Source organism: Lagenorhynchus albirostris, chromosome 3, assembly GCF_949774975.1.
Source record: "Lagenorhynchus albirostris chromosome 3, mLagAlb1.1, whole genome shotgun sequence".
Taxonomy (NCBI): domain Eukaryota; kingdom Metazoa; phylum Chordata; class Mammalia; order Artiodactyla; family Delphinidae; genus Lagenorhynchus; species Lagenorhynchus albirostris.
This window is the reverse complement of record NC_083097.1, coordinates 111,517,091-111,536,965: the sequence shown is the minus strand read 5'-3', so window position 1 is coordinate 111,536,965 and position 19,875 is coordinate 111,517,091. Positions and strand designations below refer to the sequence as shown.

The 19,875-nt window shown below is 38.7% G+C and overlaps 1 protein-coding gene across 2 annotated transcripts; it reads right to left on the bottom strand.

Moving 5' to 3' along the window:
* Positions 1-5,373: 5,373 nt before the first annotated feature.
* On the bottom strand, positions 5,374-19,655 carry UBE2B (ubiquitin conjugating enzyme E2 B). 2 transcript variants are annotated; one of them, XM_060143616.1, is made up of 6 exons: positions 19,497-19,655; positions 17,327-17,407; positions 15,570-15,595; positions 11,764-11,853; positions 8,366-8,454; positions 5,374-7,105 (listed from the first exon to the last, which is right to left on the bottom strand). In XM_060143616.1, the coding sequence occupies exons 1-6, from the start codon at positions 19,538-19,540 to the stop codon at positions 6,977-6,979; spliced, it is 459 nt and encodes a 152-aa protein (XP_059999599.1). In that variant the 5' UTR covers positions 19,541-19,655; the 3' UTR covers positions 5,374-6,976. The 2 variants fall into 2 exon arrangements, with proteins under 2 accessions (XP_059999599.1, XP_059999600.1); XM_060143617.1 differs by lacking the exon at positions 11,764-11,853.
* Positions 19,656-19,875: the final 220 nt, after the last annotated feature.

The following is a 19,875-nucleotide window of genomic DNA, read 5'->3' as shown; positions in this document are numbered from 1 at the left end:
TTCCCAGCTGTCCAGCTCTAAAGTCTCTGCCTGGGTACCCTTATGTCTGGAAGGAGACTGTCAACTTCTGGGGTCTGAGGCCTGTCATCTAGTTATCTTGTCATCTAGTCCTGGCTCTCATTCTTGACTAGTTTAGGGATACCTTTCAGTTCTGTAGGAATAAGAGTAAACATAATCCTTAAGAGGAGAGAATTTTAGAACTTAAACAGGTTGGTGGTCGTATGGAAATTGCTTCCTTCAACAAATAAATGCATGCTCTCCCTCTCCCTCTTAAGAAAGAGAACCTCGCCTGGCTTTTCATTAAAATAAATAGCCAGAGACCCTATTTATTTAAATGAAAAGCAAGCCTGCTAATTTCTTTCCCAAAGTTTACTCTGTCCCTTCTAAGTTATAACGCCCAGGGCAAGGGGTGGTAGTATTGACTGCCTTTCTCATTTTGGTTTGGAAGGTTTTTTTTCACACCGCCAGCAGTAGAGGCACAGTCCTTTGCATGTGCTCCTATCAGAGATGGAGGTGGGCCTGAAGCCTTGCTCACAGACAAGAGTACCAGCTGAGGAGGTGGGGTAACAAAGACTTCATCACCTGAACAGATTCCCTCGGAAATCAAACAGAAAGTAAAAGTTGAGACTCTTAAGCTCCTATTAGAAAGGAGCTAATTCCTACCTGTTCTAGACCTGGGCATGTGAACCAGAGCTTTTTTCCTTGATAGTGCTGTCAGACAAGGATACCTCTTTAGAACATAATCCAGGTAGTCACAGCCCAAGTCCCATCCTCCTTTCCCAGCCTAGTAAAAAAAAAAAAAAAAAAGCCAGTGAACCAAAAATACCCTTGAATATGGCCCTTCAACTTACTTGCCTAGGAGAAAGAAGCTGTTAGGGGCCTGAGGCGGGTCTTTTTTTTTTTAAAAAAAACATCTTATTTTTGGCTGTGTTGGGTCTTAGTTGCGGCACGCAAGCTCAATAGTTGCAGCGCATAGGCTTAGTTGCCCTGCAGCATGTGGGATCTTGGTTCCCTGACCAGGGATCAATCCCACGTCTCCTGCATTGCAAGGCAGATTCTTAACCGCTAGACCACCAGGCAAGTTCCCTGAGGCAGCTCTTGGTCCACCCCTGCTTTAGTGGAGGGGCAATTAACAGTAAGGTCAACCTTGAACTGCTTGGGCCTAGCGATTAAAGCCCTTGCTTTGCTGTGAATGCTAGCACCAAAATCTCATGCTGTTAGGGCTGCATTTTTCCTTCCCTTCGGCATTTTCTCTTATTAAGAATGTTTAATTATCCCCAGTAGTTGTGAACTGGTAGTAATTCCTTCCTCTTGAGTTCCTCAGTGTAGGGATCTGCACTGTGTGGATGATTCCTACTTTATTGGAGGATTCCATAGAAAAACCAATGTCTGTATAAGTACCTGGCACTTAGTGAATTGCTTCATTTCTGCCCTACTTTCCCTTTGAGGCCACGCTGGGAAGATATGAAATGTTTCAACTAAAATTTACATAAAATAAAAATGACCACCCATAATCACCCCACCAGACCAGTCTCCATTCCCAAAGCTGCAAAAGGGTGGACCTAACATGCAGCTTGGCACCCATTAGGTGCCAACGTATCAGTAGTTATGTTGACAGAACAAATGGCAGCAGGCACTGAACAGTGCAGCACAAATTAAATGCCAGGCTGTTTTGGACAGGGGGCAGAAGCAGGATGGGGAAAGGGGTCAGCACGTGGCCAGCCTTGGAATCCCTACCTCTAGGGGTCTGGGGCTTGCAAAGGCTGTGGGTATGCTCCTTTCTCCATGAACAGCATAGCTGCCTGGCAGAAAGCTTGCCCTGGAGTCTCATACTGTAAACTGACTGGATTCTTTATCACTTTGGGTGTGAATTTTGGGCCCCAGACTATTGGAAACATTTGGGCTTGGACCAACACCTACAGTCCTCACTTCCCCTTAAACCAGCTGTTCTCAACTTCTCAGGTGGTGAGAATGACTCATGCTTCCTTCTGCCTTTGTGCTTACCAAATTTATTATGACTAGGTTCTACTTTTATAACAAAAAACAAAGCCGCTAATTAAAAAGTGTCCCCAGAGGATTCAGAGCTTGGACCCTTGGAGGTCCACTGCTGTCCTGTTGGCCTCCTCCCTACGCCTGTGCATATACTGCCAGAGGTTATCTGGAAAGCAGTTCCCAGTGTTTGGCTCCAATCTTTGGTACTTATATTGTTGCTCTTACAGCCTGATCCCTCAAACTTAGGTCTTGAGAGGGTGCCATGGTGACTGTAGTCTGTTCTCAAGCTGCTCTGTGCACAATACCCAGCCCCTGCCAAAGAACCAATGTGTAAGGGCTAACGAAAGCTAGGAAGGAAACCTTCTCCCTAACAGATGGTATCATCAACTTACCACCAGGCCTCAGTACTGCCCTCGCTGATCTTTCTGGCTTGCGAGAGATCTCTTGTACTCACCTCTGGGATTGACAGTCTTCATTCTAAAGGCAGCTTTCCAGCGGATGTTCCAGGGCGTCTCCACCTGAAACCGCAGTCTTAATGTGTTCATGCAGGTACAGTCCTATAGCTGAGGCCCACTACAATACAGCAAGGTCACTAATCTAGATTTTCTTTGGAGGCGATATTCTAGGCCTTTAGCTGAAGCTGAAGCCATGAGCTAAAGTCTCTGGATTCTTTTCTATTCTCTGCTCAGGACGGTTATAAGAACAAGAAGCTTCCTGTTCCTGTTGTCTTTCTACTAGCACCAACACAAAAACATAAAACATAAAAGCTCCCAACTCAAGTTTTGTAGAATGACTTTATGCAGATGCCAGCCAAAGAGCTGCAAACCTCTCGGCATTTGACATTCTTCTGTTCAAGAGTGCTGCTAGTCCAATTTAGCTGGTGGGCTACAGTATTCTTGACACAAGGCCTTGTTTGTAAAGGGGGAAGGGAAGAGGGCTTCACACAGGAAGCAGCATTAAGAGTTCTGCCTTAAGTGTGCTTACATTTGCACTTTGGCAGCCCTCAAGACACCACAAAAGCCCTCCTGCATTCCAGGAAGAATGACAACTAAATGATTCAGGTTGATGGTGCCTGAGGTCAGCTCTAATATCCCCCCAAAGGACTACAGAAGCATCACACTTGTAACCAAACGAAGACCATCACCACAAAAAGACCTAACCAGCTAAAAGGTTACTTGCTTTTACTCAGCAAAGTACACTCTATATTTAGAGTCTTTCCAAATATATGATTCCAGAAGTCAATGGTAAACAAAAGCATCTTGTGGCCAAGCTTTAGCACTAAGTCAACGGCAGAGTTCCTGACAGTCCATGCAGGCTTCTAGCCCAAGTCTGAGTCCTCCATATGCCAAAGGGGAAACTTGGAGCATTTCCTTCCAGGGCTCTTGATTTCAACCAGCAAGGAACTAATGTTGCTGAACTAAGAGAGTTTTGTATAGGGTGCACCTCGTTCATCTTTTGGGCCCATCTAAAAGAAAGCCCTAGTCCATGCAATGAACAGAAAACTTAAAAAACCTCAGGTTATTATTGACAAAGTTGTTTTAAAAACCTGTAGTGATGGTGAGGAGAAATTACTGAAAAAACAGCACACACATCTGTGTGTGTGTTTCTAACATATCTTTGTGCTCTATATCATATATTAGAACAAGATAACTAGAATTTCCCCACATCAGACAACAGTTTAGTTTTTCCCCAACTAGATGGGAACTGAAGTACCATCTTTGCACAAGGCCCCTGTCCTATGGACAATTTCATTTACCTTTAATAGCTTTCCACCTATGGACTTTTCTGTTTACATACATAATCCCCACATACCAGATTCCTTTGGGACTCTGCATTGCTGAATGCACTAGAAAGGAATTGTAATAACACCAAGACCTAAAAACTTGATCTCTCTTAAAGCCTGGGAGAATTGGTTACCTTAAGACATAACTCTAAATTGTTTTTGAGCCCCAGGCTTCTGTCTTTTAAAAGAGTACTAAATGGGGCTTCCCTGGTGGCGCAGTGGTTGAGAGTCTGCCTGCCGATCGATGCAGGGGACACGGGTTCGTGCCCCGGTCCGGGAAGATCCCACATGCCGCGGAGCGGCTGGGCCCGTGAGCCATGGCCGCTGAGCCTGCACGTCCGGTGCTCCACAACGGGAGAGGCCACAACAGTGAGAGGCCCGTGTACCGCAATCAATCAATCAATCAATCAATTAAGAGTACTAAATGAATAAATTAAGACAGGTACCTCGTTTACTGGGCACACAACAGACTTACTAAATAAGCCACCTTCAATAGCTTTCCTCTCCACTACCTTCCACTACATGAGGAAGAATTTTTAGATCAGTTTCAGAAGTTATTCATATTCATGGAACTTTTAAATTTTGCGATGTGTGTGTGTGTCTGTACAGACTCAAGGATATTTCTAGGAAGGGGAAAAAAACTGGTGTATAAGTCAAGAGTGCTTTCTATCAGAGATCAGAGTGTTCCTATATCCAGACTTTACTTGTTTACATTACAAAAAAAAAGTGGAAAATGGTGAAAACCTCTTCACTGGATAGATACAAGTCTATATAAAACTCAATCAACATGATATTTTCACAAAGTGGGATGAATATTTAAGTTCAGTAGAATTTTAAAACTAAACTCAATCCCTTAACATCTCTTAAGGGATAGTATAGTTATTGGCTAAAAGACCAGACTGCCTGGGTTCAAATCCCAGCTCTATCAGATACTGGCTGGTTGACCTTGAGAAAGTTACTTGATCTGTACCTAGTTTCCTCATCTGTAATATGGTAGTACCCACCTCATAAGATTACTCTGAGTTTGAAATGTGATCATGTTAAAGTGCTTAGAATAGTGCCTCGCACAGAGTTATGTTAGAAGTACTGTTACAGAGGAATTGCACATCACAAATGCACTTAATCTTTAACATAAATCCAAATTTGTACCAAAATAAATTAGTTCTAGCCTCTTGCTGTACCATACATTTATAAAATTTATGTAGTAAATTTTAGAGTAAACATTCTTTGCATGACATGACTTTGTAAATTGAAGTGCATCTGGTATTCAACCAAAGAAACAGGAATCTGTTCCAAGGCTGAAGAAAAAAACTGTGAAGAGTCATTGAGAGATGGAACATTCCTAAGAATTTTCTCCAATAGGAATGGGGGCTAGATATGAGTTTTATGCATGTGTTGAATTTAGGAATTAGAGCTCATTAACTCCCTGCGAAGTAAGATGTAACTTCCTTATAATTATCTATCAATACTTGAAATATTTCAGTTTTAAATAGGGAAAACAGGTTAAGGATAAAAATAGATTTTGAAGTAGTATCCAAATAACATTTAATGAAATAAGAGGGGAGACTATCATAGCTACTGTATATTTAATCTAAGAGACAGTCACTGGAGTACATGTCTAAAGAAACTGTTTTAGAGCTGAATATAGAAGCATCACACATTTGATATGACCAAAAAGTACCGTTAAATAAAGCATCTTTTTTTGGGGGGGTGGGGGCATAATTCCAGTGAGTTAACTCTCACTTGTATCAAAAGTTCCCTAAGATCATACTTACCCCCAAATTTCCCAAGTATTAACTTTTAAAGGGAAACATCAGCACTTATCCTTTCTAAAATTTGCTTAATAAATAGAACCTATAGATATTGCCATCCTACAGTCTTCCAGTAGAGGAATCAGTCTTTCAATAGAAAAGCTGTTAGCTTACTAAGCTAGTATGAATGTGTAAGAAACTCTTGGGGTTAATGAAATAGCTCTTTTAACTACTAGAAAGACTACACAGGTGGTTCAACAGAATTTACTTGTATATTTTCCATTTTCTATACTATTTGAAGGCATAGGATAGCTTTGTTATTAGCTTTCTTCAATATTGTGTTTTGTTTATCCAGTAAATGAAAATGCAGTACAAATTTTATACAACTTAGGAGATTAAAAAAAAAAATCTCCACAAGAGAAAGCAACTCAGCAGGCCCTGGTGTTAAAACATTTTTCCAGAATAAAAAGATAGGCAATTGCATTAAAAGGCAGTTTTCAAATATTTAAATTACACCAAGATTCCTTCCAAATATCTGCCTTGTTCAAACCAATGCAACAAGTTCTTATTTATTGTTAATAGTGGGGCATGAGTTTTTGGTAAATGTTGACAGTTTACTTTTTTCCATTATCAAAAATCTTTTAAAGTGCTATCAAGCAGCAAAATAAGTTGCATCAGCTCTCTGCTCATGGTAGAGGTGCCAATTCCTCGTGGTGGAGGTGCAAATTGTGAAATCCCAAAAGGTAGAGTTTAACAGTAAGTAGTGCATGAAGAAACAGTAACAAGTGGCCTAAATACAGAGTTGGACAGAATCAAACCAGTTATGTCTATAATTGCTCAACTGAAACTAATATAGGTACATTCAAAATAAAGTTTGAGATTATAATTGGTGTTTAGAATCAAATTTGAAGAATTTCTTGATAAAATATAAATCTGTTCTTTTGAAATTAGAAATGAAACTATCAATTGATGGAGAGCTAGAGACTTATTAACCCCTCCTACTCAGATAAGGAAATAAGTGACAAAGTCTCTTGCACTGAAGTTATGTATTTTAACAGCTTTACATGTAATATTCATATATAAAAAACTTTAAGTGCTTTTCTCCAATTTAAAAATCTAAAGAATTCAAAAATAAGGCATTCAATATTTGAAAAAAGTACAGATTTACAAAATGTGTATATTCTGTCATGAAAACTCCACACCAACATTATACACTTCGAAAAAAATACAAACAGGATATATTACAAATTTATGTAAGCAATAACTTAGTTCACACCATGCAATAAAAAGTACATTAATCAAGATACACAAGCTTTTGTAGGTTCTAAACCGAAGGTTTTTTTTTCTGCAGAATCCTTAAAACCTGTGGCACTTAAAATTTGTTAGCCTTTCTACTGAGAGGTAAATTATACACAACAATGATGAAAAAGATTAACAGACCAGTTGTCTATTATGAATCATTCCAGCTTTGTTCAACAATGGCCGAAACTCTTTTCTCGTATTCTCGTTTGTTTTCCTGATAAAGCTGTGCTGCCTGGCTATTGGCTGGACTATTTGGATTTGGTTCATCCAGCAGAGACTAGAAGGAAAGACAGAGATAAAACATATTTGTAGAGTTATTCTTTATATTAACATGGGTCCGATATGGAGCACAGAAGTTGTATAAAACAGAAATTATTCTATGAAGAAAGACAGAAATTAGTACGTCTTACATATTTTTAGATCTAAGTACTTTCAGAAATGGTTTGATAAATACAGTAAGAAGTTTCCTGCTGCTAGAAAACTTAAGCTTTCAAAACAGATAGTTCTTAATTGCCTTAAGATCTCTAATCTCAAAGAAATTGGAAAAGAACAGTATTCTTCAGCATACTGAGACATTAACCAGGAAATAAACAACTTGATTTGGTTAATACACAATATCTATAAAATAGCTTAGCAACTAACATTTTCCAAAGTTAAACTCTATTACTGAGGTAAGTTTGCAAATTTCTGACAGTAAGTTGGGTGGTGTACCTTGTTTCCTTTAATCAACAAAACATATGCACCTAGCAGCAAGGGAATGAAACAGGAAAGCCGAAAACACTTTATAAGATGACCTGAATTAAAGCAGAAGTGTGACAGAAAAAACTTTAAAAAGGTCATAAACCAAAAACGTTACTTCTGCTCCTCTCAAATCCATATAACTAAAACATCACTCACCCCCCACCCCTCTCCCAAACTGTCATTCAAGGTCAACTCTGAAATATTCTGCCAGAGTACTTTGGCAAATAGTTATTTACTTTCGTTTAAAATAGAATTTCTTGGATGGGGCAACATACTCAATGCTTCTCTGCACTTCTGCAGTTTCTTGAGGTCCCTATGTTTTTTTCTAAACAATCATCTTTATCTCTCCCCAAGAAGACTCTTCTTTTTGGGCACGAATAATACTTGACCCGTGAGGGAATTCCCTGGTGGTCCAGTGGTTAGGACGCTGCACCTTCAATGCAGGGGGTATGGGTTCAATCCCTGGTCAGGGAACTAAGATTCCACAAGCCTTGTGGTGTGGCAAAAAAAAAAAAACCCCAAAAAACCCAAACGAAACAAAACAAACACCTGACCTGTGAGAACACTTTATACTTAAATTTGATCAGAATGATTGTGTATTTGATCCAATGTGGTCACGAATGAAAAAGCAGATCAGTTGTATAAAAATCATGAGGGTTTTGTCCAAGCTCTGCCACTGGTTACCTTAGTGTTGGGAAGGTTAGTTTGCTCACTTGGCCTTTAAATTGATCCTAAAAGAGCCAATTATATCCCATAGAATCTTGAAAAGTTAAGATGCATCCTAACACATGCTTACCTGAATTGATGTTAAGATAGAAGATACATCGTATGTTGGACTCCATCTATTCTGAAGGATATCTAAACATATGCTACCATCAGCATACACTGCAAAGACAACACTAAAATTGGTTACATATTAACTTTGTCATTTCTAACAATTAAAGAGAAATTTTTACCACAAACCGAATGCTTGGCTCAGTCAGAAATCTTGAACATTAGTCAATAACTAAAACTTTTTGTCTCACAGGAAAATCAGTCTCAAACTAAGGACTCTTTACGCGCCTTTTGATCAGGAGGCTGAGTGAGAGTTAAATTTTTTCATTACATACCATATAGCAAATCTGTTTAAATTCCACATTTCCAAATATTCCTAAATAAAATTCTTGGGGGGATAAAAAAGCTGAATTTTTGACATAGCAATTCTACTCTAAAAGTAATAATCATGGACATGCAAAGTTTTATTTACAGGATGTCCACTATAATACTCTTTATAGAAGTGACAAACTGGAAACTACCTTTGGTCCACAGTGAGGGGACTGGCTAAATAATGGTACATTATTAACGGTACATACCAATACTGCCGCCAGAAATGATATACATCTACCATATGTTAATTAATGTAGAATGACACCCTCAATATATTACATTAATAAGTTTCCAATTACTTATTTAGGATAATTCCATCTTTTATAAAGAATTATTTATAAATATTTTCATCTGAAGTATATGCAGTCACAAAAACATCTGTAAGACTAAATGCCAAAATGTAAATATCTGTAAATAGCAGGATTATGAAGGGTATTATCTTCTTTACCTTTCCTTGTACTTTATGATTTGTTTTTCCAATAAGTATGCATTCCTTTCATAATAAAAATAAAAATCAAGGGATTACCGTTTTAAAAGTCTAACATTTGAGAGGCTTTTCCCCCCTCCTGAACTGATTATGTGAGAATACAATGAACATAAATTTTTATCCAGAACTTGCCAGGTGATTTATCTCTACAATAAATTTCCAGAAGCAGAATTGCTGTGTTGACAAAGGATAAATATATTTAAATGTTATAGATACTGCCAAACTGTGGAATGCAGAACAAGCCAGACCACTCTGCATCAAACAGGAATAAGTGAGGCCTTTTTGGGGAGAGAAGGCAAATTACACTTAAGTACTGTCATTCCTCAGGGCTCTATCCTCGGTCCTCTTCCTTCTTACCCATTACACACCCTCTGGGCAATTTTATTCATGGCCTCAATTATTACTATCTATGTGCTAGGTACTTCCAATTGTTAGCGTTAGACCAGATTTAACTCTCAGCTTTAAAGCAGCATAGTCAACCGCTTACTGTGTATCCCATAGGAACATCAAACTTAGCAAGTCCAAAGCAAAAATCATCACCTCTGTAAAACCCATAAAACTGTAAAATGATTTTAAAGTTTTGAACTAGTAACTATTTTTGAGAAGTAATCCAAAAGTAAACTAGAAACTGAACATCCATCAACTGATGAATGAACAAAATGTAGTCTATCCATACAATGGATTATCATTCAGCAATAAAAGGAAATGAAGTACAGGTATGTGTTACAACACAGATGAACCTGAAAACTGTGTCAGCTGAAAGAAATCAATCACAAAGGACCACATATATTAAATGATTCCATTTATATGAAATGTCCGGAATAAGCAAACCTGTAGAGTGAAAATACATCAGTGGTTGCCTATGGCTGGGAGGTGGGGGGGATGGGGATGGGGAGTGACTGCTAATAGGCATGGGATTTTGGGGGGAGGGTGATAAAAATGTTCTAAAATTGATAATGGTGATGGTTGCACAACTCAGTGAAGATACTAAAAACCACTGAATTGTACAACTTAAATGGGTGAGTAGCACAGTATGTGAATCTTTTAATAAAGATGTTTAAAAAAAAGCAAACTAGGAAGTTAACTAAATAAGGTACTGATAGTGGAAAAAAGAGAAACCATGTTATTAATATGAAGGGATAAAAATCAAATACGCTGTTTCCTTATAAATTTGTTAAGGCTGAAAATCTTAAGCCTATACACATATACTCCTTGCACATTCCAGTCTTTTCTACCTTGATTTACAGAGCTCCCTTACTACAGTTTGGGTCGATTCACTAACAAGTCTAAGCTAGTAAAGCTACAGTAGAATAAATGATAATAAGTGACTTGAAAATTTCCTCAGAACAGAAACAGAAAATAAAATTAAAGCTGCCTTGCCTCTGGGTGGGGGAAGACCTTGAAAGAAAAAGCAACTTCACAGCAATAAAGCACAAAGGCTAAATCTATGATCTAATCTATTATTGGGAAGTCACCTTGATTCCAGACACACAAACACACCTCTCTCCTATGAGTAGGGAGATCCCTATCTGCCTGCAGTTTTCTCACGTAGTCTGTAGTGCTAGACTAGATGCACAATCAAGAGGACCTCTGAAAATGTTCCTCCTGAAAGTAAGTTAACTGATGGAAAACCACATTTAAATGTGCAAAGGATATAAAAGGGAAAGAGAACTTAAATATTCTGGAAAATAAGTCTTTCATACAGTAATTTATAATCCAGGAATACAAATTTATTAGAAGTAAAGAGCAATAAGTCAGGAAGAGCAAATTTAATTACAAAAGTCACTTAGCAATCATTTATGGAAAATAGTAATAAACTGCTAAAAGTAAAAATAGTAACAAGGGAGGAAAACTGTATTTAAAAAAAACCCTTAAAAACATACAAACCTTTGACCTAGTAATCCTACTTCTAAAAACTTATTCATGGGTATTTGAGAAGATTTATTTTCAAGAAAAATGTGCTGTTTAAAACTGTAAACAATTAAAAATCACCAACTGGACAATGATTAAATAAATAATGATAAACTCATATAACAGAACATTTTGCAGCCATTAAGAATGATATAGGGAATTCCCTGGTGGTCCAGTGGTTAGGACTCCGTGCTCTCCCTGCCGGGGGCCCAGGTTCGATCCCTCGTTGGGGAACTAAGACCCCAAAGCCGTGTGGCGCGGCCAAAGGAGGAGAAAAAAAAAGATACAAAAGAATGTTTAATAAGTGAAAATGTTCATGTTATATATAAATTACTTAACCTTACATACAACATGATCTTAATTTTGTACATTTACCTGCAAGCTAAATTTTAAGCTATAAATCCTTAGTATCTTTCACATTTTGATAAATAAATAGATATTACTTTAAAATCAGAAGTTATTAAAACAAAACTTTATCTCAAATCTAGAACCTTGATAAGATTCCAGACTACAAAAGTATGGTTAATATTGACATAGAAGCAACATCTAGAAGTGGGCCCTAATAACGAGAAGTATGGGCAAGAGCTAAAAGGATGAAACAACTCTTTTTTCCTCCTATCATTTGCAAAGGCTAATAAATTGCTACTTACCATTTGGATGAAACATTTTGGATAAAAACCTAACAGTTGGCGGTTTATTTGGATATTCTTCAGAAAATTCTATTACTAGTTTAAAAGTACCTAGATAGAAACAAACCAAAATAATTACAGTAAAGACAAGCATAACTTTTCTCTCTCTTCATCAATGAACTCCCAAGCCCATGCTGGCTTTTGCACGGCCATACAAAAATTAATGTCAATTTTGGTTTAGCGCATAAAACATACTAAATATACTATTTATGTACTGATAACATACAGCATTGGCAAGCACTTGGGGGGTACAGCACTTACATGTGCTACTGGTGGGAACATTAACTGTCATATTGTTGGAAAGCAATTTTGCCCTAGCTACCAAAATTTTAAATGCACATTTGAGGAACTACAAATAATTTATTGTAACTTAGAAGGGGGTGCCAAATGATTTTGAGATGGGCTCACCACCACATGACAAAGGACTCAGATTGGAGGCATGGCCACTAATGTGAAAAGTCTGCTCTGTCCCTATCACTTAAGTATGCCAAGAATCAGTTAAGCATTAGTGTAACTGCCTACTGTTGGTTATAGACCAATACAGTACATTTTGGTCAGTCTAAATCATTATCTTATGGTCAAAAGAGACAGGCATTTAAAAATATTATGCATTTATAATAAAGTCTATCTGTTCAGAGTGTACAAAGAAGAGCTCTTAACTCAAATTCCAAATCTATTTAGCAGAAACAACCACTGTTAATAGTTTCGTGTTTGTCTTTCTAGCCTCCTTTTGCATTTATTCACTATCCAGAGTCCTTTTATTTTGAGGAAATCTACCTGAAGGTTGGATACGTGCTCCAACCACAACACCTTGGGCATAGTAAGTTGAGGCTTATTCCTAATGAAGTCAATAAAAGTTTAAAACCATTCCAGATGTCTCCACAAGCTTCTTTCCTTATTTCATCAATGCAGTTTAAAAAAAACAAAACAAAAACCCTTTCTCACCCTAAATTCTAAACTCATGACTCCAGTATCAGAGGCATGTGTTCAGTAAAATATTTAATATTTTATTTTCATTAGTCATATATTCAGTATGTAACCTCTACCTCTTTACATGTTTTGTTTGGAAATTTGGGATTAGGGAGGCCAAAGATACAAACAAAATCAAAGATGATATTTAATTCACATTTTGATATATTAATAGAGATTCTATGAAATGTACAGTTCATTAGCAAAGATAGCTTATACCTAATTCTATAATTTTACAGTTTTGATTTTAATTATAAAAATGTACAACATAAACACTTCAGACAAACACAAATATGAAACAGCTTTTTTTAACCTTTTTAAATTCACATTATGGGGTCTCAGGACCCCTTTATACTCTTACTCCCAACCACGCCAAGTTTCCAAAGTGAAGTCACTGAATGTGAAGTTGGGAAGAGATACATGCAACAGCATACCATTTTATGGTATTTCCACCAAAAATTGAAAATAATTTTAAAATATGGGCTCTTTAATAACCAACTTGCAAAAATTCCCCCAAATTTTTAAACAATCTATTCTCATAATCAGTATAAGCTGCCTCCAGCACATCACAGGCTCTATCTATATTTACTATATTAGAAACTATAACTCAAGGAAAACTTAACATATTTATTAACAACTGTATACACATTAACCTAAGTAACATTTAATGAAAATAACTATATTTCCCCCAACCAAGTTAGTGAGAAGTGTAACATTGTTTTACATATTGGCAAATCTCTTAAATGATTAGCTTAATAGAAGACAGCTGCATTCTCTTAGCTGCTTCTGCGTTCAATCTGTTGCAACGTGCTGTTTTGGTTGAGGTACAGGAAGAAAATCAGGCCTCACACAAATATGCAAATGAAAAAGGAAAAGACTATTTTCATAGCCTTTTCAGATAACTGTAGATATTCTTTGATATTACACCGAAGAAATGGTACGTTTTTAAAGGTTAGCTGCAATGTAGAATCTGAAACCACATAAACTTTCTGCATCAGTTACATTAACAACTGTTGCATGCTGCATATATCTTTTATCCATCCATAATTTTCTAATACATTGGCCATTTGGAAAATATTGGTTCACTGAGTTATCCAAATCTTCTAAATGTAGCCATATTTCATTACATACACACTCCATCAAAAAAAAAAATCACAACAGGTAATACCACCTACTGATCTCATGAGAGAAGTCTTAAAAGTATTGGGAAGCCGTCATTTTATCAGCAGCTACAAATACTGTCAGTCACTTTGCTTGACCTAACAGCTTATTTTGGTAACTTTTAAGAATATGTCAACCAAATACATACTGGAGTCTAAATAACCGGAGTTTGTCTGTCAGTCATTCCTTCAAGTAAAAAATGTTCCACGAGAAAAGCAGTAATTGAAGTTGCAGCTCAAACGACTGCAGAACTGCTTTCCCTCTAGACGACCATCATAGTTTGGTATGCAAGAGAAGTGTTTCATGCATACTTCCAACTTCATCACGCAGAATGTTAAAAGGATGCATACTCAACGGTCAGAATTTAGTAATATTAATAAATTCCCACTTTTTCATGAAGACATTTTAAACTGAAACTGGCATCTTTTAAAATGCAAAAAATACAATGACTCCCAGCAGTTTGGTGCCACTGTCTTGATATATGCCAAGGTGCTAAACTGCTTAGGGCCAGTTTTAACCACTATCGCTTTTGTACCATCAGAGCTAATGTTAATACAATGAAAAAGGCAAATGTCTCACTACTGGTATGAAGACAGTTTTGATCCCATGGAACCCCTGAAAGGGTCACAGGGAACTTAAGGGGTTTATGGACCACCCTTAAGAATCCTCTGGTATAAAGTAAAAAGCTGAACTCCTTGAGTACCTCCCTTCAACTCCTTAACCCCCATTTAGAGGTAACCACTGGTAACAGTATGGTATATAACCCCCTTTAACCACACACACTTGCATGCATGTATTTAGTAAAAATGTGGTATTACAACATACATTCTGCAACTTTTTTGTCTCCTCAGATATATGTCCAGATCTACCTTATTCTTTAATAGGTACATAATATTCTAGAGTCTAGATATATCATAATTTGCTTAACCACTTCTCCTATTGAAGATTCAGGTTATCTCCTTAAAAATACTTCTGCAATCATTATTTGTACAAATATCCTTGATGGGTTAATTCTGAAGCCACTGTGATAACTAAGACAAACCTGTTTAACAATTTTTAAAAATCCATGCTATAATTAGGGAAACTAAGTATCTGGTTAAAATCAATTTGAGAAGTTCGACTATAAAAACATGTTAGAAGGAGTTTTCCATTTTCCTGGCTCTTGGTGAAAATACTGAATTTAAGATGCAAAAGGTCCTGCAAAATGGTAACTATTTACGGGTGTCAAATGCTAGCTGTTACGTGAAGCTACTGGCCGCCGTGTATGATTAAGAACAATTTCAGCTCAGCATCTGATCAATATACATAAAGTTAAAAAAGCATGATTACCCTTCTGATGTTTACCTCAGGGACACTTTTAGCATGATACAAAGCCATTTAAACTATTCTCAACATAGACTCCACCATCTAATCTAGGCTTAGAGTTCTACAGCCAATATCAAAGTAACAGGGAACTAGTAATGAAGGTGATCAAGCTGATTTGAGAAGACAGTCCTTTGTAAACTATAAATTCTCAGTAGCATTATTTAGTTACAATTTGACCTATTAACAATAGAAACTAGTTAACTAGATAGGTTGGTGTTACAATTCCCTACTTAAAAGAAGCCTCTTAATAGAAAACATTGAGAATGACTTACCATCTTCAAAGGGTGTCCCTTCTGGTCTGAAAACAAGAAGATTTCTGATTAAAAGAAGTTTTTCATTCTGCTTTTTCCTGATTTTCACAAGTGGAAAGAATAAACTCAGAGAAAGAGGGGCTCATTCTGGTCATTTGTGGAGTATTTAAGTTATTATTAATTTAGTATCACCATAGCCCTGGATTTTTATTGATGTAGACATAAAGGGTAACTTTAATTTTCAAAGTTTTCCTTTTAGGGTGGCTTTTCAAAAAACAAAACAAAAAAAACTTGTCATAATTTTAGCACAAAAAGAATTCAGTTCATAAATACCAACGCTTTTGTAAATATCTGTATTCTTAAGAGGAAAAGTCTTACTTTCAATGTAAGATGGAAATCAATACCCTTTAGTTTAAGATAATTATGACACCATGGACTTCCCTGGTGACGCAGTGGTTAAGAATCCGCCTGCAAACGCAGGGAACAAATGTTCGAGCCCTGGTCCAGGAAGATCCCAACATGCCGCGGAGCAACTAAGCCTGCCTGCCACAACTACTGAAGCCTGCGCACCTAGAGCATGTGCTCTGCAACAAGAGAAGCCTCCGCAATGAGAAGCCTGGGCACTGCAACGAGTAGCCCCCACTCGCTGCAACTAGAGAAAGCCCATGCACAGCAATGCAACCAAAAATAAATAAACAAATTTATATTAAAAAAAGAAGGGCTTCCCTGGTGGCGTAGTGGTTGGGAGTCCGCCTGCCGATGCGGAGGACGCTGGTTTGTGGCCTGGTCCGGGAGGATCCCGCGTGCCGTGGAGCGGCTGGGCCCGTGAGCCATGGCCGCTGGGCCTGCGTGTCCGGAGCCTGTGCTCCGCAGCAGAAGAGGCCACAGCGGTGAGAGGCCCGCGTACCGCAAACAAACAAACAAAAAAAAAGATAATTATGACACCAAAGTGTCCTGCTTTTCAAAAGAGCAATAGCTCTTGTTCAAATCGACTGGATTTATCTGATGTCACCAAGAAAGCCAGTTTCTTTTTCCCAAATCTTTTTCTTGTTACCACATTCCAATTTCATCTTTCCTAAGCAGCAACATGAAGTTTAATTACCACTTGCAAGGCACATTCAGGATCTCAAAGAAGCATGCTAACAGCCTGAATTAGAAGTGTAAACTACCCTCATTTTTCCACTAGTGTTTAACGTAGACTCTCATAACTGATTCAAGAGCAATTCAGAATTCTGTTTACAAAAAGTAATCCTTTAAAGTTTTAGTGCAAAACCCTAGTTTAAAAAGAGTGAAAGAAAATACAATCCAGTTCTAGAAAACTAAAGAAAAACCATATGGAAAATTTAAATTAAAAAGCATATATAAAATATATACTATCTGTAAAAGGTAAGAATGCATCTCAAAAGGCTCCATTCAGTTATTTCACACTGAAATCCTTTTTCATTTAAATCCTTACCATGGTGGAAGTTCTAGTATTTTTGGTTCCTAGCCTTTTTACAGTTCTAGTAGAATGCAAGCATAAGAATTTGCTTGGCACATTTTCCACAAAATAATTTATCTTTCTCCTTTAGTCTCAAATGACATTTTTATCAAGTAAAGCCCAAAGTGATCATAAAATCATAAATTTTATGTAACTGCCGAAACTCTTCTCAGAATTCTTTTTTACCTTGCAGTTTTTGTAAGATCCCTGATCCCTCAGCTTCCTTTCCTACTTGTTATACATTCACTTTTCTTAAAAGAATCACCACACCTACCATTTGTCATTTCTTTCAACTCACCCAAATATAACTGCATTCCACTGCATGATGTTGTTTTCAGATGGTGCGCCACTGACACCCACAGGTGGGTCCTCTTGCAATCTAGAAATCCAGAGTAGAAATTTTAAGAGTTGAACATTAAGGCCACTAAGAACGCCAAACAGAACACCTATGGACTGTACACCATCTACTTTGAGAAACAAAGTAAATCAATTTCCTTGTTCTTGTGCTGGGCTGGAATAAACCATGACTTAAAAGCGCCTTGGAGTCATCCCTCTTCAAATATCACCAAAGTTAAGATATCTGTTCAAGAACTGCCTTCAACAGTAACAACAAAGTAAAAACCTCAAATGAAAAAACAATTTTACTGTTGTGAACATGCAAAGACTTCGTGAGTCCTAACCACAGTTACTTGTGCAACATGGCCACCAAATATTCCTCCCCCCAAAACCAAAACCAAAAGAAACCCACCTCAGTGTAAACACTAAATGACTGAAAACACACGTATATCCAATTTAATTAGGAAACTAGTTTGAGGCAGTAGAGTTACTTTATCCCATTTGCTTCAATTGGCAATAGGTTTTAAAGTAATCACAGCTTTGGTTAGGTTTTCCCCTCAGTCCCTATTTTAAAAGCTCTGCACCAACACTAAATCTACCTCTCAGATCATGCAACTCAATACAAAGCTACCTTCCAACATTTGTCATAATCAAATTCTTGCAACCGAAGACCCTTGGAAAACTACCAAAGATGCCAAGTATACAACTCAGAATTAAGCAGAGAATTGCAGTAAGAAACCAGGGTAACAATGGCCACGAACTGGGAAGTTTTAATATTTGAATTTCACTCATGGGAGTTAATCTGAAATGTACTGGTTTCAAGCTGTAGAAAGTGAGTTCTGCACCAAAATGAGCATCTCCTTTTAAAGACTGTCATCTCAGTAAAAAATAAATGCTACATTATATATATATATATATATATATATATATACAGACTGCCATGTGGTATGATACTTGATATTAGTCACCCCCCAGAATGGCTCTTTTTAGTCAACCTCAAGCAGAATAGGCCACAACGAACAGAAGCGTTACAGGATATGCTGCTTGAAGCCCGCCCACCAAAGATAAAGCCTAAGTTACGAATACACTCAATGATAAACTGGCCAAAGCCCCAAACAATGGCTTCCAAGTGCCTCATTTAAGAGTTTATAATGAAGTTGAGAGATTACTTCCCGAGCCGCCGTTCTAAGTTTTTACACTAGGTATTTTGCCTCAAGCAGGGCGGGTCTCCCTAGAAAAACACTTAAAAATGCGCAGAGGAGCGTAGCGCTAAGTTTTCTCGGTCATTTTTCTCCCCGTACCTCCAAGCATTCAATCAACGGGAAACAACTGTAAAAAAGTCACTTCCTCCTCACTAACCCCAACACCTCCTAACAAAACCCTACTTTACAAAAGGAGGCCCAGGGAGTATCAGGTTAGCGCCAGTCTCCAAGGCGGCATTTCCCCAGGCTTTGGAGGCTATAGATAGGGCTTTTATACACCAGGCCACAGAGCTGAGTTCCAGAAAGCACTGGCAGCTGGGGTTGCCAGCCCGAGTCCCAGCCCTCTAAGCCAGTTCTCAAGGTCCTTTCAGGAGGGCGGGGAGAGAGTCGGGTTTCGGAGGATCGGTTAACCCCCGGCCCCAGAGCATCAGACCCCACCCTCACTGCAGAAAGAATGGGGAGGGAGGGAGGGTTTGGCCCCAACCCTGGCCCTCGAAGGAGACCGCAAGGCCATCGAACAAAGCTAACTGGTGCAGCTAGCGAGAGGAAAGGCTTCTGCAAGGGCCTGCTTTTAAGGCAGAGAGAGGAGGTACGGCAAGGTGCAGGGGCGGGGGAGGAGGTTTGAACGCCAGGGCGAGACACCGGGCAACTGGGACAAGTGGGCAGCAGGGAATCCTAGGACAGCCCATGGCCATCTTTTTACTTTTTGAGGGGGAAGGGGTGGCGAGAAGGTATCGAAATTTCTTACGTCGTACGAATGAACAGGCAAGGACAAGAGTGCTAACAGGGGCTAGGACTGGGCTTCCATCCGTCCCGCTGGGCCCACAGCGGCCCTCTTAGGGTCATGAGAGGAAGGTTCCCGGATCCCCGCCCTGCAGCCCCGTAGCTTTGGGGAGGAGCCGTCATCCAGACGAAGATGAAGGCCCTTACCGCTTGAAATCCCGCATAAGTCTCCTCCGGGCCGGGGTCGACATGCTCCCCAGCTGCCCCGCGGTCAGTCTGAAAAAAAAGAGTCCCGCGCAGCCCCCCCACCCCCCGGCGCGGCGGTCGAATCACTGTGGGTCACTGCCTCAGCCGAGGTTGCACAAACAACCCTGCAATGACGTCTCCCTCCGCCGCCTCCAGATCCCTCCGCCCTCCGCCAGTACCATGGAGTGAGGGATGGGGAGAAGGGGACGGGACGTAGGAGAGCTCGTTATGGGAGCCCTTTAGCAAGGACGCTATCCATTTTGGCTTCCTGAACGAATCGACCAATTATTGGTCTCTGTGCTCAGGCTGGAGATTGTGATTAAGAAATACCGAAACCGAA